General features: G+C 36.4%; 1 protein-coding gene across 5 annotated transcripts in view; it reads right to left on the reverse strand.

Annotated features, from left to right (window-relative positions):
- Positions 1-20017: 20017 nt before the first annotated feature.
- PCLO (piccolo presynaptic cytomatrix protein) overlaps positions 20018-22234 on the reverse strand; it is a 311224-nt gene continuing 309007 nt past the window's right edge. For all 5 annotated transcript variants that reach the window (XM_052680947.1, XM_052680949.1, XM_052680948.1 and 2 more), the window contains one exon: positions 20018-20386. In XM_052680947.1, the coding sequence (XP_052536907.1) occupies positions 20246-20386 (141 nt within the window). In that variant the 3' untranslated portion in view covers positions 20018-20245. The remainder of the gene's footprint in view (positions 20387-22234) is intronic.

The following is a 22234-nucleotide window of genomic DNA, read 5'->3' on the forward strand; positions in this document are numbered from 1 at the left end:
GAACATAATGTCTTCTAAGATCTTTTGAAACAACACATAAAGAAAGAAAACTCAAACATTGACGAGTAGAAATGTTGTGGGTTTTTTTTTTTTTTTCTGGGTAAAATATTTAAAGGGGACTGTCTTGTTTGACTTGTAACAAGTACATTACATGTTAACTGTATGTATGTATGTATGGAATGCACCTTTTTGTTCTGCTACTGGCATAATTGGAAATTTATTAATTTCTGTTTCTGTCTTTATCTGTTTCAACAATTCAAGCTCAAGGCAACAGGAATCTCAGGAATTGTTTGATGGTCACTGTTAATTTCTGGATAAGACTTAGATTCATTGAGTAATAAACATTGAGTGCCATCTAGTGTACTCATTGATAGGGGATAAAAAGCAGCCTGGAGAAGTCTGCAGTATCACAATTAGACTTCCTAGCCAGCAAATGCATGGAAAAGAGTTCTATGTAGAAATCATTAATTTGTGTTGCCTCATTAAAAAAATAATAATAATTAAAGAAATATTTCAGACTAGTGAGATACACAGACACAAAACTATTGGAGGATCATATACATTATTGCTTCAATAGGCTGAACTAATTAAATACTTTGTATTCCTTGTATCCTTTTGTTCCACACATGATTACCCTGTGTACCACCTTATCTTTCCACTTTACATCTTAGAACAGTAAGCCACTTGCGAGTTGTGATTTGTTAAATTACATCTGCTTTCTGCTTCTGAGAGAAAAGTAAATCTTAACTGAGAGGTTTGGCAGGGTTAAAAGCTATTATGTTGCTCCAGCAATTTGATCTATCTGCAATTGTAATCCCATTAGGTGACAAACTGACTTACCAATAGCAATACATTTGTTGGTCCCACATTTCTGTCTTCCAGTTTTCCAGTTTTCTCTGATATGTAGAATTATTTTCTGAAGGAATGATTGTACTTTGGCCAGACAAATAAAGCTCTTGCAGTAAAATGCCACCAGTGTGAATGTAACTTATTTTTTCACCTTTACAATATAGCATGAAGAATTGTGCCATAAAAGCCAGGAATAAAAGTCTTTAAAAACTTCTAAGGTCATAAATATATGTGTACACTGATAACTGCTATGGCTGAAATTACAAAATGGAAGATTATAACTTAAACTGGTCTTAGATATGAAATATCTATTGCGTAATTTTTTCAAGAAAGATGTTTATGTCTTCATTTCTGTGTCTGCTGGATGAGACTGAAAATTATTAGAAATTCCATAACATGTCCATGATAAAAATAACGGGATGTTATTGTATTAAAATAGAAAGTGTGTCTCAAAGGAAAGATTCTGTAAAGCCACTGAGAAGGTCTCCTCTTGGATCCACAACACACCGTGAAACTTGTTCTTTAAGAACAAAAATAGCTACTTGAAAGGACAAACGGCTCATGAAATGTTAGGAAATGCTGTACACTAGATACAGTTATATGGATGCAAAAGGACAGAGAAAAAGGCAACCCATTACATTCTGTAGAAAAACCATTTATCCATGAAGCTGTTGCTGATTCTACACCTTGTTTCTATTGCATCCAAGTTTACTAACTTAGGGCTGCAGTACCAATCACTATACTACAAAGGGAGGTTGGATGAGAAAATGCATAGGCACACATACCCACACACCTGCTTAAAATTCTCATTTACTTAACACAGTTACACTGCAAAAGAGAACAGATAGGAAATGACTGCTGAGTTGCAGCAGCAAAATGTGGTGAATGGAAAATTATCTCTCTTTCTCCTGCAGATGAGGTGGAGGACCTGCTGCAGATACCCAAATGCACTGCCACGGCGCAGTATCCTTCCCCAGGGAAACAAGGCTGCAGCAATCCTATTATCTCTTCTGCCTCTGTTCTCATAAGGGCTGTTACTTCTCTTTATGTATTCTTATTTTACACTTTCTGTTTTGAAAGTTTTAAAGGTGATGAGTGCATATTTTCTGTTGTCTCTTTTGCTCATAGCTCAGCTTGTACTCAGCTCTCCAGCCTGTATGGCTTTAGTGTTATATTTAGATGAATGTTGTGTACCAGACACCGTCCTAGTGGGTGTCCTAATAAATCACGTCCATAATGGGTCATGTATTCAGACAATACAGCATCACATATTTCAAGAACTTACTGGCAGTGGTATAACATTGGAGGCAAGCTTAGCAAGGAAGCCAAGGCAACATGTAGCAAGTTTGGAGTGGAAGATATTTTCTGTTGAGACATAAAAACTCCAGGTGTGAATGACTCATGATTTCCTCAGATCTCAGAACTGACTCACATTTCAGTAAGTATCATGTGCCTTTTTCACACAAATAGAATGATAAGAAACATTCAGCTCAGGAACCAACGCAGAACAATTGACAAACTCCTTTCGTGAAAGCTTACTTTCCATAAAGATCAAGTAAAAGATCAAAATGGCTTTTGCTAACATCTGTTAAAAAGTGCAGGGTTTTTATGTTGCATTGATTTAGCTGGGAAAATTAGACATCTCTTGAGCGTCAGAGCCCTTCTTTAGGTTTAAGGAAGACTCAGTACATTTCAAAACTAAGTAGAAATTAAAAATATTTGTTAAATGTGTGTCATATTTGTTAGACATGTAATATCTCTGAAAGATAAAGGAATGTAGGTCTTGTGGAGAAGATTGCATACTGTCAGTATAAAAGACTAGGGAAGCAGGAAGGGGGAAGCAAATAAATAAGTGCAATAAAATAGTTAACTTCTAGATGAAAGTGAGAGAAATAATTTTTACAAAAATTTAGCAGAGAGGAAAAAGATTGCAACATATCCTAAAAGCAATACCACCACTCTGTCTTTTTTTTTTTTTTTTAAATGTGTATTTAATTGAGTTATGAGTCTTAGTGCCCAAGATCATTGAAGAAATATAGTTTGTTTGTTTCTCTTGAAGATAAAGACTTAGAGATCAGAAGTAACATGATTTTTCCTTTGTAGAAACATTAATCTTTTTACATAGCCTTTTACAGATGTTTTAGAGTGCTCATCCAATTATGCAATAGACTGACATGTTGTATGTGGTATTCAATAACCAGCTGTGACTGATAAAGCACTTGGTCTCCAGAAATTACTCACTCCTAGACATTCTAGGGTGATAACGCTGAAAGACACTGCAAGAAGCACAGAAACACTGGATTATGTAAATGCAAGTCCTATTAATTCTCTTACCACAGAACTTGAAAATCTGAAATAAATCATGAACAGTGAGTATCAGTGTTGCCTCCACAAGCCTATAAGATTTAGGAAAGTGTTGGACAGATTATTACTATTACAGATACAGGGAGGTGAGAGAGTTGCAATGCCTGGAACAAAGTAGAGGAATCTGGATGTTTATTCTCTTACAAATAAATTCATTTCCAGGGCTGTCTACCCACAGTTCGTTCAGATATAGATGATGTTATAATAAAAACCTTGTTTATGGGCAAAGAAGCAATAAACCTTATACAAAACCAGGAATTTATTACTAGTTTAATAAAAACATCCAGAGTTTAATTAGTATTGTTACCTCAGGTCTAATACTGATATTAGAATACAGCTAGGATTAGAAAGGAAGTCTTGTTACTAGCAATAGAACATTTATATTTCTATACATACACTTTATTTCTACCACATTTCCTGATGCCAGGCTCATCTTTCCTCTACTTCTCTGGATGCTAATGCTGGCAGTTTCATTCTGGTGGTGAGTTGTCAGCATTTGGAGTCCTTTGTCAGAAGGAATATGTTGTTCATGATGATTTCTTCTTCCCCACTGCAGAATCAATGTGGGGTATGTATGTTGGAAGCCTTGCAGAAAGCATTGTGTTCAAGGAGTTTGTGATCTTCAGCAGGATATGTCTGACGTACTGGGGCTTGTACTTAGGGCTTGAGAAGCCTGTATGTTATTAATGTAATCTGTAACTTGTAATATTCTTGGGGTGGAATATATTGATCCTAACTGAGAAACCATTGAACACTTAGATGTTACTGATCAAGCAACAGCTTGAGTAGTCTGCAGCTCTGGCACAGCTCTCAGGGCTGCAGTGTGCTGCAAAAAAAGCTCTTTCCTGCACAACCACATCAGCCAGCAATTTGCTATAGGGGAGTCTGGAAGCAGCTCCCACTTTGTACCTGCATGGCCTTGTCTTTATCAGTACAGCAAGAAGTTTCCATGTGAGCATACTTTAAGAATAGAGTTGTTTTATTATAAAGAATTTCTGTAGTAGGTTAAAAGACCAAGGATGGCTTTTCTGCAGGGATAAGATCTGTCTGTTATGAACTATCAGAAATTCTCTATGAGACATGTCCAATGCTGTTTGAAGACAAGGTGCCCATCTGAAGGGATGTAACATTTACTTATTATCTGCATTCCTTTTCTTATTCTTTCCTATTAAGTAGTTATCAAATTAATTCATCTGCTCCTACTGAGATCAAGACAAAGCCCTGCACCATCACTCTCTTCATTTCTGATCCTGAAACAGAACACTGGGTCACTTCTAAAGGCTAACATAGATCTGTACCTTTCTTTTTCTTCATCAATCGTAGCCTCTGTTTTACATGCAGATTTACAATATGCAGTGATTTCTGCATATGTTAGACATCAAATGATACTACTTTTGCTACTTTTAAAGACATTTTTGCACAACTCCAAGTTCGCCACTGGTGTGTTAAAACAGAACTACAGATCAAGAGTCCTTCAGAGCAAGCATGGGGCCTCTAAATGCAATAAAAGCCTAATGTTTGTAAGTATTTATAGGTATTTTTCATTAAAACTAAGGATAATTATTACTCTTCGATCTATGCAAAAAAAAAAAAAAAAAAAAAATTGACTGTGAAAACTTTTGCATAAATATGCCTTTTGTCAACTGTGAGAATACAAGCTCTAACATAATCATAAATTCTAATATCTAAGTGAAGTCTGTGGATAGATTTCTTCAAACTTACAAGATAGTTATAGGAAATGAAATATAATGCATCTTAAATTTTTTTACCCTCAAACTGGATACATTCCACTGGAAGATTATGGGTGAGATTGGTCAGCAGTTCCTAGTAATAATGGGCAGCATCACAGAAAGCAATGATAAGCCTGGAGTAAGCTGTGCACAAAATTTAAGTTGGATAATCTGTCACAATTTTGTTAAGGAGAGAAGGTAAAGATTCATGATTATTCTCTCGGTTTATATGCAGCATAAACAGACTGTGCTGTCTTAGTAAGGATCCCTCAGGAACCTGCAGAAAAGGCAGTTGAGCTAGATAAGTGACCTGACATCAGGTGGGACTCGAGCCATCTATGTGCACAAAATGTATATTGAGAGTTGGCTTCATGCAGTGGTCCAGCACTGCAAGCTTCTCCCATGGCTGAGCTTAAACAGATTTGGCTGCCAAATTCAGTCTTTTAGTGTAAGTGATACTATTTGTTCTGTATAGCAGTGTCCATGGGAGGGGTGACTTTAGGACAAAATATTTCAAAAAGAACAATAAAATGAGAAGCACAAGAAAAGGTGAAGAACTTTTGCAATTTGCATGGGCTATTTTTACTTGGTGCAAAATTGTGGTTTCAGTCCTGGTCATGTTTATATGGCAGGAGGTTTGGGAGAGGATCCAAGCTTTCCGAAGCAGTGGGGTCTTCCTTCAGTGTTTGGCAGAACAAAATTAATTCTGATATAAATCTTGGTTCTTTATGTGTCAATCCAAAATATCTTACCCCTTCTTTTATTAGTTCATAAAACTAACTGATATTTGGTTCAATATTCTGTCGACAGAACAATTTCAGTACATGAATCAAAAAATAAACAGAACCAACTTTACAGAAGTAACGTAGAGTAAGGATACTATAAAAACAGATCAAGTCAGGACAGTTAAATTTGAGAAAGGAGGAAGGGAAGAAGAGAGAAAAAAATATTGGTGAGCTTCTGAAACATAACATACTCAAACCTGCCACTCAAAAAAAAAAAAAAAGAAAAAAAGAAAAAAAAAAGGCTCAAATCTGTGTGCTTTCATTTTCATGTAGTAGTGTTAAAAAAATAAATAAAAAGGAATTGTGCATCCTGTTTTTCTGCTTTACTACTGACTGAAAACACAAATCGACGTTTTCTGGAGTTATGGCACCATCTCCTGGCAATACAGAGTATTTGCTCATAATAAATAAGCCATGAGATCCAATGAGCTATCTAGGCGCTACCTTCATAGTTTAAATCTCCATCTTGTTTTAGTTGCCACAATCCTCAACTGCTTGTGTTATTTTAATAATATCTGAGGAGTGGGTCAATGCTATTACTAAATGAAAAATGGAAATAGAGGCAGAAATACTAATGAATTTTTAAAGACTTGGCAATCAGTTGTACGTTGACATCTGCATGGAAAAGTAACATCCTCTGTCTTTTAGCACGTAAAATGTTATGGTGGAACTTCACTGTGAGAAAATACAAACTTTTTTCACCTTTGCTTCTTTAATCAAACCATTTGTATCCCTTCACAAGGACATGGAAGAATCTAATCCATGTCTGACATCTGATGACTAAGTACAGAAAATCAACTTTGGGATTAGAAAGTGCGCACTGCCACATCAAGAGAAGATCATAAATTGTCCTGCATTACTTTGTGCTTTGCTTCATGTTTCAGACTCAACAGACCTGTCACATCACACCATAGCAGACCAGACATAACTTCCTGAGGTACCTTTCAGCAGAAATTGTACTATAATCCTATTAATTCTTCAATGCTTCCTTTTCCTCTGTTTTTCTTAAGCCTCTTGTTAGCTAAAAATGGCACTTTGCATACAGAACCTTTGTTCTCCCCTCTCCCCCTCAAAAAAAAACCCCGTGCACAAACACACATATATATATATCAGTGACAAGTCAGCAGGATTCATAATGATTCACAATTAGTTTTTGTATAATTAATTTTAGCTCCACAGCCTAGGATCATTTAAGGAGACCTCTGTTTGTCCCACACATGTGGTACTCTGAGCAGCTTGATCTACTCCACACAGCACTGCCAGCATGTAAAATTGAACTTTATGGGCTAGCACAGGCCCTCTCATACAGATTCAAGAATGTGTGTGCTATTTACACAGTTTGATCAGGCAAAAATGCAATTTTACATTTTTATTTCATTCTTTCCTTAAAATGTATGCTCAGGTTCATCAGGCAGATCAGCTTCTCTCCCTTCTACTGGAAGTTACAAAACTTGCTACCTGTGTGCACCTGGGTCTACGTGCAAATAGTTGTGTGGTTGCTGCTGCCATCTGCTGCTTTCTCTAAAACTAACAGGCTCTAAAAGACAAAAAATTCCAAATTGAAGCTTTAACTGACAATTTTGAGAAATCCTAATATAGGGTAAAAGGATTACAGCTTACAAGCGGTCTTTTTCTTCTAGATAACAAAGTTTAAAATAAACAGAAATAAACTGTACTGTCTGAATTAGTTAGGATTGTTTTTTTTTTTTTGTTTTGTTTTTTTTTTATTCTTCATAAAATGATTGCTAATTATTATTTTTAGTCTATTATTTTAGGAAAGATTCCTTTTTTTTTTTTTTTTTTTTTTTTTTTTAATTTTTCACTTTATTTAAAAACCCATAGGATTTATTTTCTTCATCTTCAACTAATGTCTTCTAAATTAAAATGTTAACGTATGTTTGTGGAAAGATCTCCAGATTTATGTGATCCTCAATGAATTTTTCTGTGGAGAGTTTCCTCAGTCATTCATTCCTTATTCTCATATCTCTAGGTTGTAGCATCCTTAGTATTCTACATATTCTTTTGAAGTTTGAATTGAAGTTTCCTGAGACTTGCTTAAAATGTGCAGTCAATACAACACAATCATCAAAATGCAATGCTTAAGTTCAAAATGCCAGGGTAATAATCTCTACCTTTTCAACATACAAAAATAACTTTTTTAAAGTTGTTACATTGCTGCTCTGGTTAACATAGAATTAAATCAGCACTTCTACATAAGACCTGAACTTTCCATTTTCTCCCTCACTGATATTCTCAACTATAAATATGTTATTTTCTTCAAAATCTGACACCTGATTCCTTGCAAGAGTAATCCCATAATAGTGGTTATTCACATAACAGTGTGAATATCCACAAATAAAATGAGAATGTCTATAGAAGCTCAAGCACTCCTGCAGTTGGGCTGTGCTGGAGAGTATGCATTTAATGAACACTAACTTTTCCTCTTAACAAGCTTGATTACAGAGACGATTTTATAAAGGCTTAATTAACATAAGAAATAAGTTTTTAAAACCACGGTTAAATTCAGATTGTAACAAACAACGTTACGTTACTAAAATTTTGAGATGATTAAGATCAAAATCACCCTGCATTTCAAGGAATGCTTTGAATGCTATAGCCTCTAGATTCATACAAGCTTTAAAATAAGCAATATATGCCTAGGTCTGGTGTCTGGTTACTGTTAATTCCACTATGGAGCGCTGGTCACTCTTATTGGCTTTTGTGTTTAAACAACAAAATATGGAGTATAGACAACAGGTCTTTTATATTACATATTGGGCTGGACTTTTTCTATTTCAAAATTAGAAGGCATGCTGTTTAAAAAAAAAAAAAGGAAAAATATATTATTTATTTTTTATATATATAGAATTTTATTTGATAGTTCTTCATATCTGTTCCACACAGAAACAGACTGGGCTCTAGGATCCTCTTCTGTATACTTATTGACAGACATTAAAACAAAGATTAGATTGTTGTATACTTGGAAAAATCATCTGAATCAACTGGAGACTTGCAATTACGGACTATATTTAATTCCAAGGAAAACAAGTCACTAGCTTGCTTTTTTTTTCTTGTCTATAAGCCTAAAGAGTAAAAGGTTCTTGTAACAAACTGTCCCAGACTCCCATGACGTTTGGTTAATTGTTGAGAGGGGCCCAGCTATGAGGTCCACTGACTTCAGTACTCTGGGGTGAAGCCCATGAGGCTGCACTGACTTATGAATATTCACAGCTGGTTCCTTATCATAAAAATTAGAGCTCAAGGGACTCTCCGGTTGCTTTCAGGGAATGCTGATTCCATTATTGTCAACATTTAGGCATTTTAAAATCACTACAAAAAATTCAACTGCATTTGAAAGCTAAAAACATTTTTAAAAAAGACTTCATTGGTTTTGTTTCTAAGCCTTTAGAGTGCATACTGTGCATGTTTTCTACCTTTTTACAACACTATGTGTTTTGAAATATGCTAAAAATGATTGAAAGCACATACAGTCCTTATCAGAGAGAGCTCATCCTTTTGGTAAAACAACAAAAGAGTATTCATTTCAGGTAGCTTGATATCACCTTAATGTCCTGAACGGCTCAGATGAATCCGTTCTTTGCAAGTGTAAGTTAAATAAACCAAGTCTGGAGGTCTGAATTCTTTATTCTTTTCCTGAACTAACATTGTACATATCATATAACATCAATAGTCTGCCCATGAACAAAGGATTTCAGACTGCACAGGACTTATTTTTATTAAACCACATCACTCTTGTCTGCTTATCAGACAGAACTGCTGCTACAAAGATTTCAGTCTTCTTTTGACTTGCTGATTTTGATAGTAGCTGCAACTTCCACCATGGAATTAATCTAGCTTAAATGTCAATGCCTGAAAGATAGACCTCTGTGTTTTTCTTCTATTCTAAAGTATAAATTTAATATAAGCTAGATTGTTGAGCAAACATCATCATATGTATGTAAGAGACAAAGTGTGTCCAGGTGAGGAGTTTTATCCCTATGACAGAAAAAAACCCTCATTGTGAAGCAACAGTGCAAAAGCCACCAATGTTCCCTGAACAAAGATGAAATCCAATACGCTCTGTTAGGAAAGCTGTTTGCATGCTCCTCCATCTATGATAAAATAAAGAAAATTAAAAAATAATACTATATTCTACCATGACCTGAAGTCACGCTAGATAAAATTTTGAACAGAATATAATACAAAAAAAAAAAAACCCTAAAACTAGCATTCAGGTAGCTTTTTTTTTTTTTTTTTTTTTTTTTTTTTTTTTTTAATGTCATCTGAAATGCCCAGGAAGAAGCAAGAATGAATTGCCCTCTGGTTGTAAAAGGCTCTCTGAATTCTGAAAGCCATTGACAAAAATGAGCCTGGTATTACTGTTATCAATTAGAGCAGAGACTGCAAAGGGCAGTTGCCCAGATGTGTTCATCCTGAATCTGCATTAAAGACTGCATACAAGCTTCAGGCACTTTCTGTTGGCATGAGTGCTCACTGCTTTTTAGTAGGAATTTTTTTTCTCTCTTTAGACATGCACAAAGTTTGCGTGATTTTCAGAACATAATGTTGAAACTAGGTTTTTTATTATTTCATTTCTCCTTAGAGGAAGGGATTTTGTAAGATCCGTCATTTACAAAGGAAAGCTGAGAAAGTCATGGAAATGTGAAGCACTTTGAAAAAAGACTTGTGGCTTCATTGCTCCTCGGTTCTCTAAAAGAGAAGGAATGACACTTCCCTAGTCTCTGTAGATCATATGAAAGAAAAAGTTTGCAAATTTTTATAAACATCTGAGTCATTTTGGTAAGTCTTCAGCTGATTAGAAAATCAGAGGTTCCCTTGTATTCTTAATGAAGCTATTTCTAAGCATCTTCAGAACTTGCATTCAAATGGCATGTTTCATGAGCATAGCAAAAAGCTGAAAATATCAAATTTTGTTTCCCCTATACTATGACATGTCAGTGGGAAAAACTCAGAGAAAATTAATTTTGAATTAGATATGGATACAGTGATTGAACACAAATGTCCAGTTCCCATTCTCTGTCACTTTCATCTGGAAAGCATTTCTTACTTTCAAAAGAATACTAAGTAAATATCAGGGATAGATGTCTTATTCCTACCTGCTTGGTAATTATGGCACTTCGTTTAGTTATACTTCACAAGAACAATTAGTGTTAGGTTACATTTTGAGCAGGACTTTATATCTTTCTGTATTAGGAAGTGCTGTTATTTTCTGATGCTGAGTGGGAGATTTGGAAGTCATTACTGCTTCTACTTGTAGGATTAACAGTGAAAGCTTGCTCCAAATCCTCAGCGAATCCCCTAAATCCTCAATTTAACAGATTTTTTTCATGTTCATATGATGAATTGGTGACTCAAATTACTGAATGACACTACCACTGTTTTTTACTCTCAAGAAAACTCTAAAGAAGTAAAATCAGAAATTAATTTAACAATGAATTATTTCCAGTGATCAAGTAGAAATAAACAAAGCACCAACTTTACAATCCAGTGAACAGATCACTTTTAGAAAAGTTTGGAGAACTGAATATTAGCGGTGTTACTGTCATTCCTTAAATACTGTGGCTCCTCTCATAAAAAGATAATGGACTCGTTAGGCCTTGGATTACCCACCTGCCACAATATTACAGCCCTCCCTTTTCTACTTGATTTTTGCATCCCACTTGCAGGCATGCCTTTTTCCTGCTAAAATCTTGCACTACAGTCATAGAAGGGCTTGGGTTGGAAGAGACCCAAAGGACCAGCGAGTTTCAACCCCATTATCGTGGCAGGACCACCAACCTCCAGATCTGATATAAGAGATTTGATCTTAATAAGATATGGACTAAATGTGCAGGGAAACAGGGCAGCTGTGTTTAATACAGTTTTCACCATGCAGTGATTCACAGAAAGTCAAGTGAACCATCATTCTAGTGTTGTTGTTCAAATGTACTTGTGTTAAGTTGAGGGAGTTGAATTTGTTCAGCTTGGAGAAGAGAAGTCTCTGAGGAGACCTCATTTCAACCTTCCTGTGCTTGAAGGGAACTTTATAAGCAGAAGTGGGACTGATTTTTTATGTGGTCTGATAGTGATAGAACAAGGGGGGATGGCTTTAAACTAAAAGAGAGGAGATTCAGGTTAGATGTTAGGAAGAAATTTTTTACTCAGATGGTGGTGAGACATCGGAACATGTTGCAGAGAGAGGTTGTGTATGTCCTATCTGTGAAGGCATTCAAGCCTTGGATGGGTTGGATGGGATCCTGGGCAGCCTGATCTTGAGGTTTGTAACCCTGCTGATGGGGGATTGGAATTAGTTGGTCTTTAAGGTCTCTTGCAACCTAAGACATTCTATGATTCTACAATCCTTTTGAAGTCAGCCACTAAGCAGCCAGACATCCAAGAAGTAAAGTAGGACTGTGTAGGCTAGGTTCCATCATCCAACCCACCAGTATCAGATCTTTTCAGGTGTTTTTTTTTTTTTTTTTTTTTTTTTTTTTTTATGGATCTACACCACCTCAGCTACCTCTTTAAAAGCAGATATAACCCATATGATAGCCGGGGTGTTGAATTGCAGCTGTCCATGCAGCTGCTTTTTTACAAGCATATTCCTTGACTTAGCTCTGACCTATCAAGTGATAAACATACACCTGATGCCAAAGGATGGTCTCAATAACCGTTTTGTGAGTTACTTGTTTTCTGGTCCATTATAGATAGTTACAAGGAGAAATATGACTTCTGTCACTGCTTTATTTGCAAGTACATATGGAGCCACCAGGCCACTATTGCAGTCAGTGGGAAAACATATAACTTTGGTTTGCATGAGTCAAGGACAAAGTTCTCCTCATTTTGTCCCACTTCATCACTTCCTACTTTTGTTTTCAACTAGAAAGCAGAAAGGTCAATGCTGGATAATGTGCACCTGATTTGTGACTGCACTGAAGGAAACAGGAATAAGTTAGGATTACTTTGATTTAGAACAAAAAAAAAAAAAGCAACCAACAGCTCTTCAGGCAGCTGTGGCAGCAGGAGCTCCATGTCGGTGCGATACAGCTGCAGTGCCGGGCAGTGCTGCGAGGGGGCAGAGCGGGCTCTCAGTTGCTGCAGGCTGTAGTGTGAGGCTGGTTTTTGTCATGCTATGAACACTGTGACAATGTAATATTCGATTTCAGTGCTGAGAGCAGAGGCATCTGTTGTCAGGACAGAACGCCAAGTTGAATCTCTGTCTATATTTTCCATGGAATTCACTCAATATGAGCTTTATTTTCAGACTATATTTTAAAAATATTCTGTGACTTGCCTGATTTCTCCTTTTCCGAAGTGTATCACATACAGCTGCTAGCATAATACCTGGAATAGTTCCGTAAGGAAACTGTATTTCATACATGCTCTGCACTTTGCAGAGTGTTTTAACTGAATAAACATGGATTCTTTTTAATCATTATGAATTACTTAAAAAGAAACATGCTATTGAATCATTATGTATCTGTGAAAGGTTGATGAAATTTTCTTTCTGTAAGTTAGTTTCCTGGAGCTAGATTCAGGTAAACCTACAGATTCCAGGGCAACTAGTTCCAATCAGCCTTCTGCCCTGCAAAAGTCCTGAGCACATCAGAAATTCTCTCAAACCATTCCAAGAATGTGTGGGTAAGTGTTGGTCATAGCAATGTATGTTTATGCAGAAATGGGTAACCAAGGTATCCCAAAATGATAACTTTTGATTAAGGATGATTTTGGGAAGGTGAGAGTTTGACTCTCTATGAATTTTAAGTAGAAGTTAGCCTGTGTCACTGCTGTAGCAAGCTGGATTATGTGAAGGGCATCTCTTGTCTTGAGAATCCTCACAACCTATTTCTCACTACCATATTTTCAAAGAAAAGAGCCTCAACTATGAGAAAACTTTCAAGGCTCTGTATTCCAGATGCCAGACTCATTCACTGATTTATCTCACTTGGCTAAGACACGATTTTTATATTATTTATATCAAAGAGGAAAGCAATACAAATATACTAAATATTGGTCTAGACAGAGCTCTGAAATGTAATCTTCATGGGAAAACTTCATGGATGCTGTACAAACCAGACGCAGTTTAAAAATTAATCATTTAAAAATGATTGCTCAGAAAAACTGACTTCTTATTTATAATAAGGGCTAAAAGACAGAAACTCCCAGAAACTTTCTTTCCCTTATAGGTAAAAAGCCATAAAATCCCTTCCTGGATTATTAGATGTTTTCTTCTACCTTCATCGGGAACTTAGAAGGGTATAGAGAACATACTTAAAATGTGCAGAGTTAGGTCACATTTTCAATGCATCTTTCCTTCCCTGTGAGGAGGGAAAACTCACTACGCTCCTAAACTGTGCTGATGTCAGCACATTTATTTATCCTCTCTGCACAATGCCTCAGGTGAATGTAGGTGAAGATAACCAGTGAGCTGCATGCAAAATCTGGTTCTGTCATGTCTGCAAGAATGTTTTGAAGAACCAGCCATTCCTTATGTAAAAATGAAATGTGGACATTGTAGAAGAGAATCATAGAGTTGCTCAGATTTGAAAAGACCTGAAAAGATCACTGAATCCAACCACAACCTAACCATATTAGCCTAACTAACAACTCTCCACTAAATTACGTCCCTGAGCACTACATCCAAATGTTTTTTAAACACATTCAGGGATGATGATTCAATCACCTCCCTGGGGAGCCTATTCCAGTGCTTGACCACCCTTTCTGTAAAGTGTTTCCTGATATCCAATCTAAACCTCCCCTGGCACAACTTGAGGCCATTTCCCCTCGTCCTGTCACCTGTTACCAGTGAGAAGAGACCAACCCTGCTCTCGCTGTAAGCACCTTTCAGGTATTGGAAGAGATCAATAAGGTCTCCCCTCAACCTCATCTTCCCCAGACTAAACAGCCCCAATTCCTTCAGTCTCTCATCATAGAGCATATTCTCCAAGCCCTTCACAAGACTTGTTTCCCTTCTTTGGATCTGCTCCAACACCTCAATATCCTTTCTGTATTGAGGTGCCCAAAACTGAACACAGTACTCAAGGTGAGGCCTCACCAATGCCAAATACACAGGAAGATGACTTCCCTAGTCCTGCTCACCACTCCATTCCTGCTACAAGCCAGGATGCCATTGGCCTTCTTGGCCACGTGGGCACACTGCTGGTTCGTATTCAGCCAACTGTCCATCAGTACACCAAGGTCTCTTTCATTCAGGCAGCTTTCCAGCCACTTCTCCCCAAGCCTGTAGGGTTACCTGGGATTGTTGTGACCAAAGTGCAGGACCCAGCACTCGGCTCTATTGAAACTCATACAGTTTAACCTGGCCCATCAATCCAAACATATTTAGATCCCTCTGTAGTATCTTTCTCCCCTCAGGCAGATCAACACTCCCTCCCACCTTGGTGCCATCAGCAAACTTACTGAGGGTGCACCCAATCCCCTCACCAAGATCATTAATAAAGATGTTGAATATGAGTGTCTCCAGTACCGTCAGTGGAGCTGCAGACATCTGGAAGGTGTACTACTGCCAAAATAGGGATAGCAGATGAATACAGGTAGTGTGCACTGCATTACAATTATACTACTGCAGTCAACAAATGGAAGATACGAATCAGCAAAACTGGGTCTCTTGTTAATTAAGGAAAAGAAACCAAACCAGATATTTTAATTTTTTATTTGTCAGACTGAAGTAACAGCCTTTATACAGCACAATTTGCGTAATTTCTCAAGATACATCCTGTATACAATCACAAAAACATGACATGGATTTATACATAAAGTGAAAACAGACAGATTTACAAGCATTTTTGTACAATTCTCATACCGCTTTAGATTCAGATTTTACAATCTTTAGAACAAGTCTATATTGTTTTCTCTGATGAATCTGGAAGCAAAATGAAAATTAAAAGAAATTCAAACCAAAATGGATATTAACAAACCACCATCTAGGCATGCAACATTCACTGTGGAAACATTACATTTCTCCAAGGACAAATTTTTTTTGTGATTTTGTGGGTATTTTTTGGAGCTTCTGGATTTTTTTAAACATTGGGTATGCTGTACATGTTGTCTGAGCATGACAGCACACACGCTACTCAGCCATTACTGAGCACCTGAGCACATCACTGAACATCTATAGATACAATCAAATAAGGACACATTTACATGCTTGGATGTTAGATGGAGTTAATAATTTAAACTTAGTTTGTTTTACAAAAATGTGTACTTATTTACAGGGTAACAAATTAAGAAAACGACTTTCTCTCAAATTTTCTATTTTGAGTTATGGATATCTATATATATTATAACTTTTGTGATCATTAGTATATTTGCTTATTTATTTTCTTTAAGTAATAAAACAAAGCATACAGAAAACATCAAAATGCTTCTTATGATTTAAAGAGAGAGTATCCGGATTCATCTATTCCTTCTATTTTCCTTCTAAAGGCAACATATATTCACACAGAATGATAGATCCTGCATGCCAGGTGTAGTGAAAATTCACAAGGCATGGAGGAATAGGGTTTAAATATAATGTAAATGGATGCTTACACTAATTTTCCTCTCTGTTTCATTACCTTTATAAGTTACACTCAAACAAATGCAAATTTTCTCTGTTATTCACATAGGTATATACATATCTAGATATATACTCAAATAATGGAATCTGAGACATTCAACATTGTAGCAATTAAAATAAAGTACTTAAAAATAGTGTCAGTTATGATTCAAATAATAATTTAAAAAAATACTATTAACATCTTTATGATATCTCCATGAAACTAAATCCTAATTAAATAATCTCTATTGGGCACACACTACCTTACAATATAGTAGATGTCTTCTTTTTCTTCATCATCATCCTCAAAGAAAGAATCATTATCAGCTGGTTACCAGCTACCATATCCCACAACCATGCAGACACCCAGCATCCAGAAAAATAACTCAGACATTTTCTAGGTCTTGATTTAAAGGCCTGGTTAAGTCAAGAGAACAGTTGTTTCTGACTTTAGCTGGTGTGGATTGGGTTTTTGTTTCTTCCACAATAGATCCATGCAATGTAAAAATGTGGGTAATAAAGAAGCAGCACTCATTGCCCCTGGATACTATCCCTTTAAAGTGTAATGATAAAGAACTAGCTCAACATTCATCATAGAAACTCTCATGTCTATCTTGGAAAAAAAAAAACAACAAGTGTTTAATTGCTGCTCATTGTATGCACAATAATCATGACCACATTAGAAATCCCTGTCATTTGTAAACACACACACTGTGCTTTTGCTCATTTTTCAGCTTGTTTCCACTATACAAGACCTTGAACAAAGAAGCAGCTTCAATCTATGTTGAATGAGCAAATTTATGAATAAAAAAGTTTAAATGCCTGTGCTATTGTCTACCTGAACTATGCATCTTTGAAGCAATTGTCAGAATGTGCAAACTCATTAATAACCAATCACTCATAAATGATAAAAGCTGCTGTCACATATAAGCATTGTTTGGCCAGATAACAGAAACAAAAAATAATGAGAAAAAAGTGAAAAAAATATACCAAGATATATACAAAAAAGTAAAAAAAATACTAATAGTCCTTGTTTGATTATTTTTTTAAAAAACATTGTCACAAGAGAGATTTTCCTGACTTCATTCATAAAACCAAGAAAAAAAAATGAAAAAAAGCATTCAAATATGAATCTGTGTTGCATAGAGTGATTCCAGTACAACCTAGAAATTTGGTCAAAAAAAGGAACTTGGCACACTTTGGACATGTTTTCTGACCTCTAAATGTTGCTGCCTTGGAAAAGAGAGAGAGTGTGGGCCCAGGTCTGTCCCTGTCCTGTCCTGTGCAATATCTTAGTAGCCCGTCCTTGCTGCAGCTGTCCAAGGCTGGCTTCACTCCTGACAAACTCTGCTCTTTGATTTTCATGACGGGAATCCAAAATTGCAATTTCAATATTCAGAAACATGTTGTGTGTTGTTCAGAGAATCAAAGATGCTTGAATTAAACCAGTTGCTGACAGCTGATTAGCAGGCAAAGATAGCTGTTCCACAGGGCAACAGCTATACCAATCAACACAACTATTTTATAAAAATATTGGCCACACTTGTATACATTGTGAGAGCAAAGCATGCCTGTCCTCTTTTTCAATTAAGAGTGATGATTACAGGCTTCCCAGGAAGACAGCCAGATAGTTCTCGGTCTTGCTGGAAGTCTCCATAGCAACTACCAGAATGACTTGCTGTCTTTATAATAAATCTTAGCAAGAACAAAATTACCAGCAGTTTGCACAAAATTGCACACCTCATGGCTTATACTTTGCACAGTTATTGAAACTGGACTATTTTTTTTAATTTTTTTTTTTTTTTTAAAAGAAACAACAACCACAGCATAGCTGTCAGGAATGCAAGATAACCCACCAAAAGTGAAACACACATGTCAAATATATCCACATACAATTTTTTTTGTTTGTTTGAAAGGGGTCTTATTCTTTGAAATATTTATCCTTTTATAAAAACATACATAACATCAAAACATTCAGGATGTTTACAATAACTCTAGAGGACTTTTAAAATGTAAGAGAGGTGGGATACACACATACTGGTGAAAGCATAAAATTCAACATTAAAGCACACCTCCTACTTCCACTATCAGTGGCATTGTATTCAACAAATAGGATTTAGATGAGATTGCTCTGCTTGCAAGTCAAGCAGGCTACCAGCAGGTTATCAGCAGATTAATGGGAGTTTCTCTGATGCATATATCTTTAAAATTTTCTGTGTGTTTCTTGTCATATTTCTGTTATTTTAATTGATGGATTGATGAATGGATTAATTGAAGTGTGGTTTTATCATGGTCAGTCCAAGTTCAGAATGTGCTAAGCTTTATTTTGCCATTTTTTCGTTTATTTATTTTTTAAATATGTGTTATTTTCAAAAATAATATTTTCATCTGGTCTTGTACAACCTGTGGAAGTGTGCTACCTAAAAATATCTTCTGAAAACAGATGAAAACACAAGTTAAATGATTTGTGAAAAGTCCTTATTGGTCAAGAAAAATAAAAGTCTGAAGTGCACAAATAACATCATTTTCTTTTTAACTATGTAAAGGTCATGAGGTAATATTTCAAGGGAAACCACTTTCTAATGAAGCTGTGAAATATTAACTAACTTCTGAGGAATAGGAGAGTGAGTACCACATTGACTCTTGTTTTTAAAGGAACTGCTTTCCTTAAAAGCTTTTCTTTTTCTTCAAAAGATATTAAGAGGAAAAATGCAACACCCAGCCTAAACTATCTCATGCAGTAGTTGCTGCCCAAACTGGCCTAACTGCTCGGTTGCAGTCCCTGACTTTTTGACAGTCTTAAGTGTTGCGAGTTGCCTTCCTATTCTTTCATAACTCAGTACTCAGACATTCAGCTGAGATACCAGAGGATATTTTCAACTTTAATGCAACTGCCCTCACGCAGGTGCTGTCCTGTTATCTATTCTCTTTTGCCTTTATGTGATGTTGACAACGAGCCCTGCACTGAGCAGGGTAGTGGTCTACAGCTCCAAAATGTCCACGGGATAGTCTACAGTTTGTCATCTCCGTATAGTTTTGCAATAAGACTGATTGTTGAAAAATAGAAGAACTAGCTGAAATAGTTGTGTTAGCCTCAGTGCTTGTGTCTCCTCTATTCCAAATTTTGTTAAAGCTGCTAAAAAGTAGGGTGAAGTACAGTGTCACTGAAATCGAAACAACATTCTTTCTTCCCGATGTAGTACATTTTATATACTGTCTTTTCAAAACCACATCCTAAACTACAAATCACTAGTATATTTTTATCCATTTCATTCTAGAACAGTGGTTCATATTCGCCGTTAACACACTGAAACAAAAAAAACCAACAGTTAGGTCTGATTCTCCACACCATAGTTTTTAAAGGGAAAAGAAAGAAGGAAAAAAAAAGTAGTGTAAAAGAACATTGCCACTCTTGCAAATGCATTGCAGTTTGTGTCAAGTGGCATAATATCACTACAACAAAAGATCCTAAGGTGCAGAGGAATAAGTTTGCACTTCTAATAAGTGAGATTTGGAAAGTCAGTCACCCTGGGTGCTTTTGCATAAAATGATCTCCTTCTGGTCACACAGGAAACCAGACTGCACTTTACATCACACTGCCTCCAGCTGCAGCCGAACTATGCATTAACACCTGCCTTCCAGCCTTCATTATTTCCTTCACAGTTACTCTCTTCACAAAGAGTCCATCAACACGGAGCCCTCATAGCAGTCTTCATTTCAAGCAGCCTCACTTTAACTTCTGGGCCCAGGTTATTGTTTTGGTTTTTTTTTTTTTTACTTTGCTGTATTTTGCAGCAAAACAAGTGTAGTAGCCCTCATTAAGTGTGCTATGTAGCCCAGAGACTGCTCTTTTCTACTTTGTATTCAGAAAGACTAGCTAAACACAATGATTTCAAACAATAGTCTTGGAGTGATGCTTTTATAGCAGACTCTTTTGTGCCCTAAGCAGACAGCTCTGCTCAGTGTGTTTGTGTAGAGCTGACCAACAGTTTGTGCCAGTTTACTATTCTTTTCCTTAGATCCACTTTGTCAAGCCAGATATAAGCTTCCCCAATCAGTGTTTTTTTCATAAACTTCCCTCCATTGGAGACAAGCAGAATCTGGGAAAATAATAATAAAAGATAGTTATCAATACATATATTAAAATACTCTACTTGCTGGCAAACACAAAAGATTCACAGATATTGAGCTCTGCTTTCTGGTTTCACAGGAAAGAAACACTGTCCATAACCCTTTGAGTAGGACCCAATAGTTCTTTCCAATAGAAAAAGCCCAGTGAAAATTGATCTTTCCCCTTTTTCTATTTCATCAGCACAGTATGTAGCGTCTAGAAGATGTCAGTCTTGAACTTTAGTGAGTAAATTGTTCAGCTGCTGTTTTCCAAAGAAAAACACAAGGTCAAGTTTTAACTTAAAGATTAAATCTTTAATCATGCAGCCAATGTACGAATTCTTTAAATTCATGGATGCTGGACAGTGTCTGATATATTAAAAAAACAAACTCAAAACAGACAAGTGTGCAAGAAATTCTGGAGTTCTAGCTTCCAATCTCAGCAAGAGGTAGTCCAACTTAAAATGTTGACTGGGTCGGGAATCCCATCTTTGCTCTGTCCCTGCTGAGAGCCTAAGTATTGGTTGCATGATGCCTCAGTCATGCCGAGTGGGAAGGGAATAAATTAGACCAAGGAACTCATGTGAGCTCTGAAGGATGGGTATTCAAAACTCTCCCTGATTTGTCTTACAAGCATCATGTTTTCTAGCTAAGCAGTTTAATGTCATTAAAGGAAGAACTTCCTTCCCTACAGGACATAATTCGTTCTTTGGATTTATTGATCCATTCTAGATGTTTGTGGGAGGAATACATTTGATAACAGACATACTTCAGGGGTGGGGTGTGTTATAACTACACAAGTGGATAATTTCTAGAATTTCTTAATTTTTGGGTAACCAAATAAACAAGTTCATTACTAATTTATTTTTTATCAACTTCCTATGTTTTTCAGAAAGAAATAGAATTTATGAAAAAATGCATTTCCATGATTAGTGGAAGGTTAGCAATCAGAGTCACAAGCAGACCTCAGAAAACGAGTAAAGGATAACAGCAGGAGGCTGTCACCCTCTGTATGAAACATATGTCACTCCTCTATATGTAGGAGAGAAACTGGAGCTTTTTTTCCTTTGGTTTCACAGGTATAGACAGCAGAAGAATGTCAGGACTCAAAAAAAGTGGTACCTCACTGAGATCTTGAAGGAGACTATAAAATAACTGATACCTAACAGAACTGTAGAAGAAATGGAATTTTCAGTAATCAAAAATGTTAACATTTCTGCACTTTTCTCCATTCTGATACTTATTTTGACAAAGTCCAATATGCAAATTTTACAGTACAACAGAAATTTTAGACAGAGGGGGAAAGAAATTTGCAATCATTTTTTTTGGATGAATTTTCCATTTTTCTGGCTGTATTTCATACCACATAAGATACCTATCCGGACAGGTTGGACACCTCCATGTGTGTCAGTCAACAAATTTGAAGAGGGAGGACCAAATGAGTTGGCCACAAGCATGGAATTATTAAGAAATCCCAATTCACTAATCAGAAAGCCTGTCTGTCCCAAGGGAACTAGGCAGCCTGGTGGTTTTCTAGGTCACTTTCTTCTGAAGAGATGAACAACTCAAAGACTGGCAAGCTAAGCCAAAATCTCTGTTGAAAACATTCTGTTTTTAATACTTTCATATAGAACATTCTGAATTTCTAATTGCAGACAGCCAGTCTACCAGGAGCCAGCTAAGGAGCAAGACAAAGGAGACAGGAGACCAGTGCTTTTCCAGAAGATCCCAGGTGGGTTGCCAAGGAACAGGGAAATCGGGAAAGCGAGCTGCTAGGGGCTGAGATAAATGCCTGTCTGAAAATTGTCAAAATATTTTCTACAGAATGTTTTGATTCT

Source organism: Tympanuchus pallidicinctus, unplaced genomic scaffold, assembly GCF_026119805.1.
Source record: "Tympanuchus pallidicinctus isolate F22 unplaced genomic scaffold, pur_lepc_1.0 scaffold19, whole genome shotgun sequence".
Classification (NCBI taxonomy): Eukaryota; Metazoa; Chordata; class Aves; order Galliformes; family Phasianidae; genus Tympanuchus; species Tympanuchus pallidicinctus.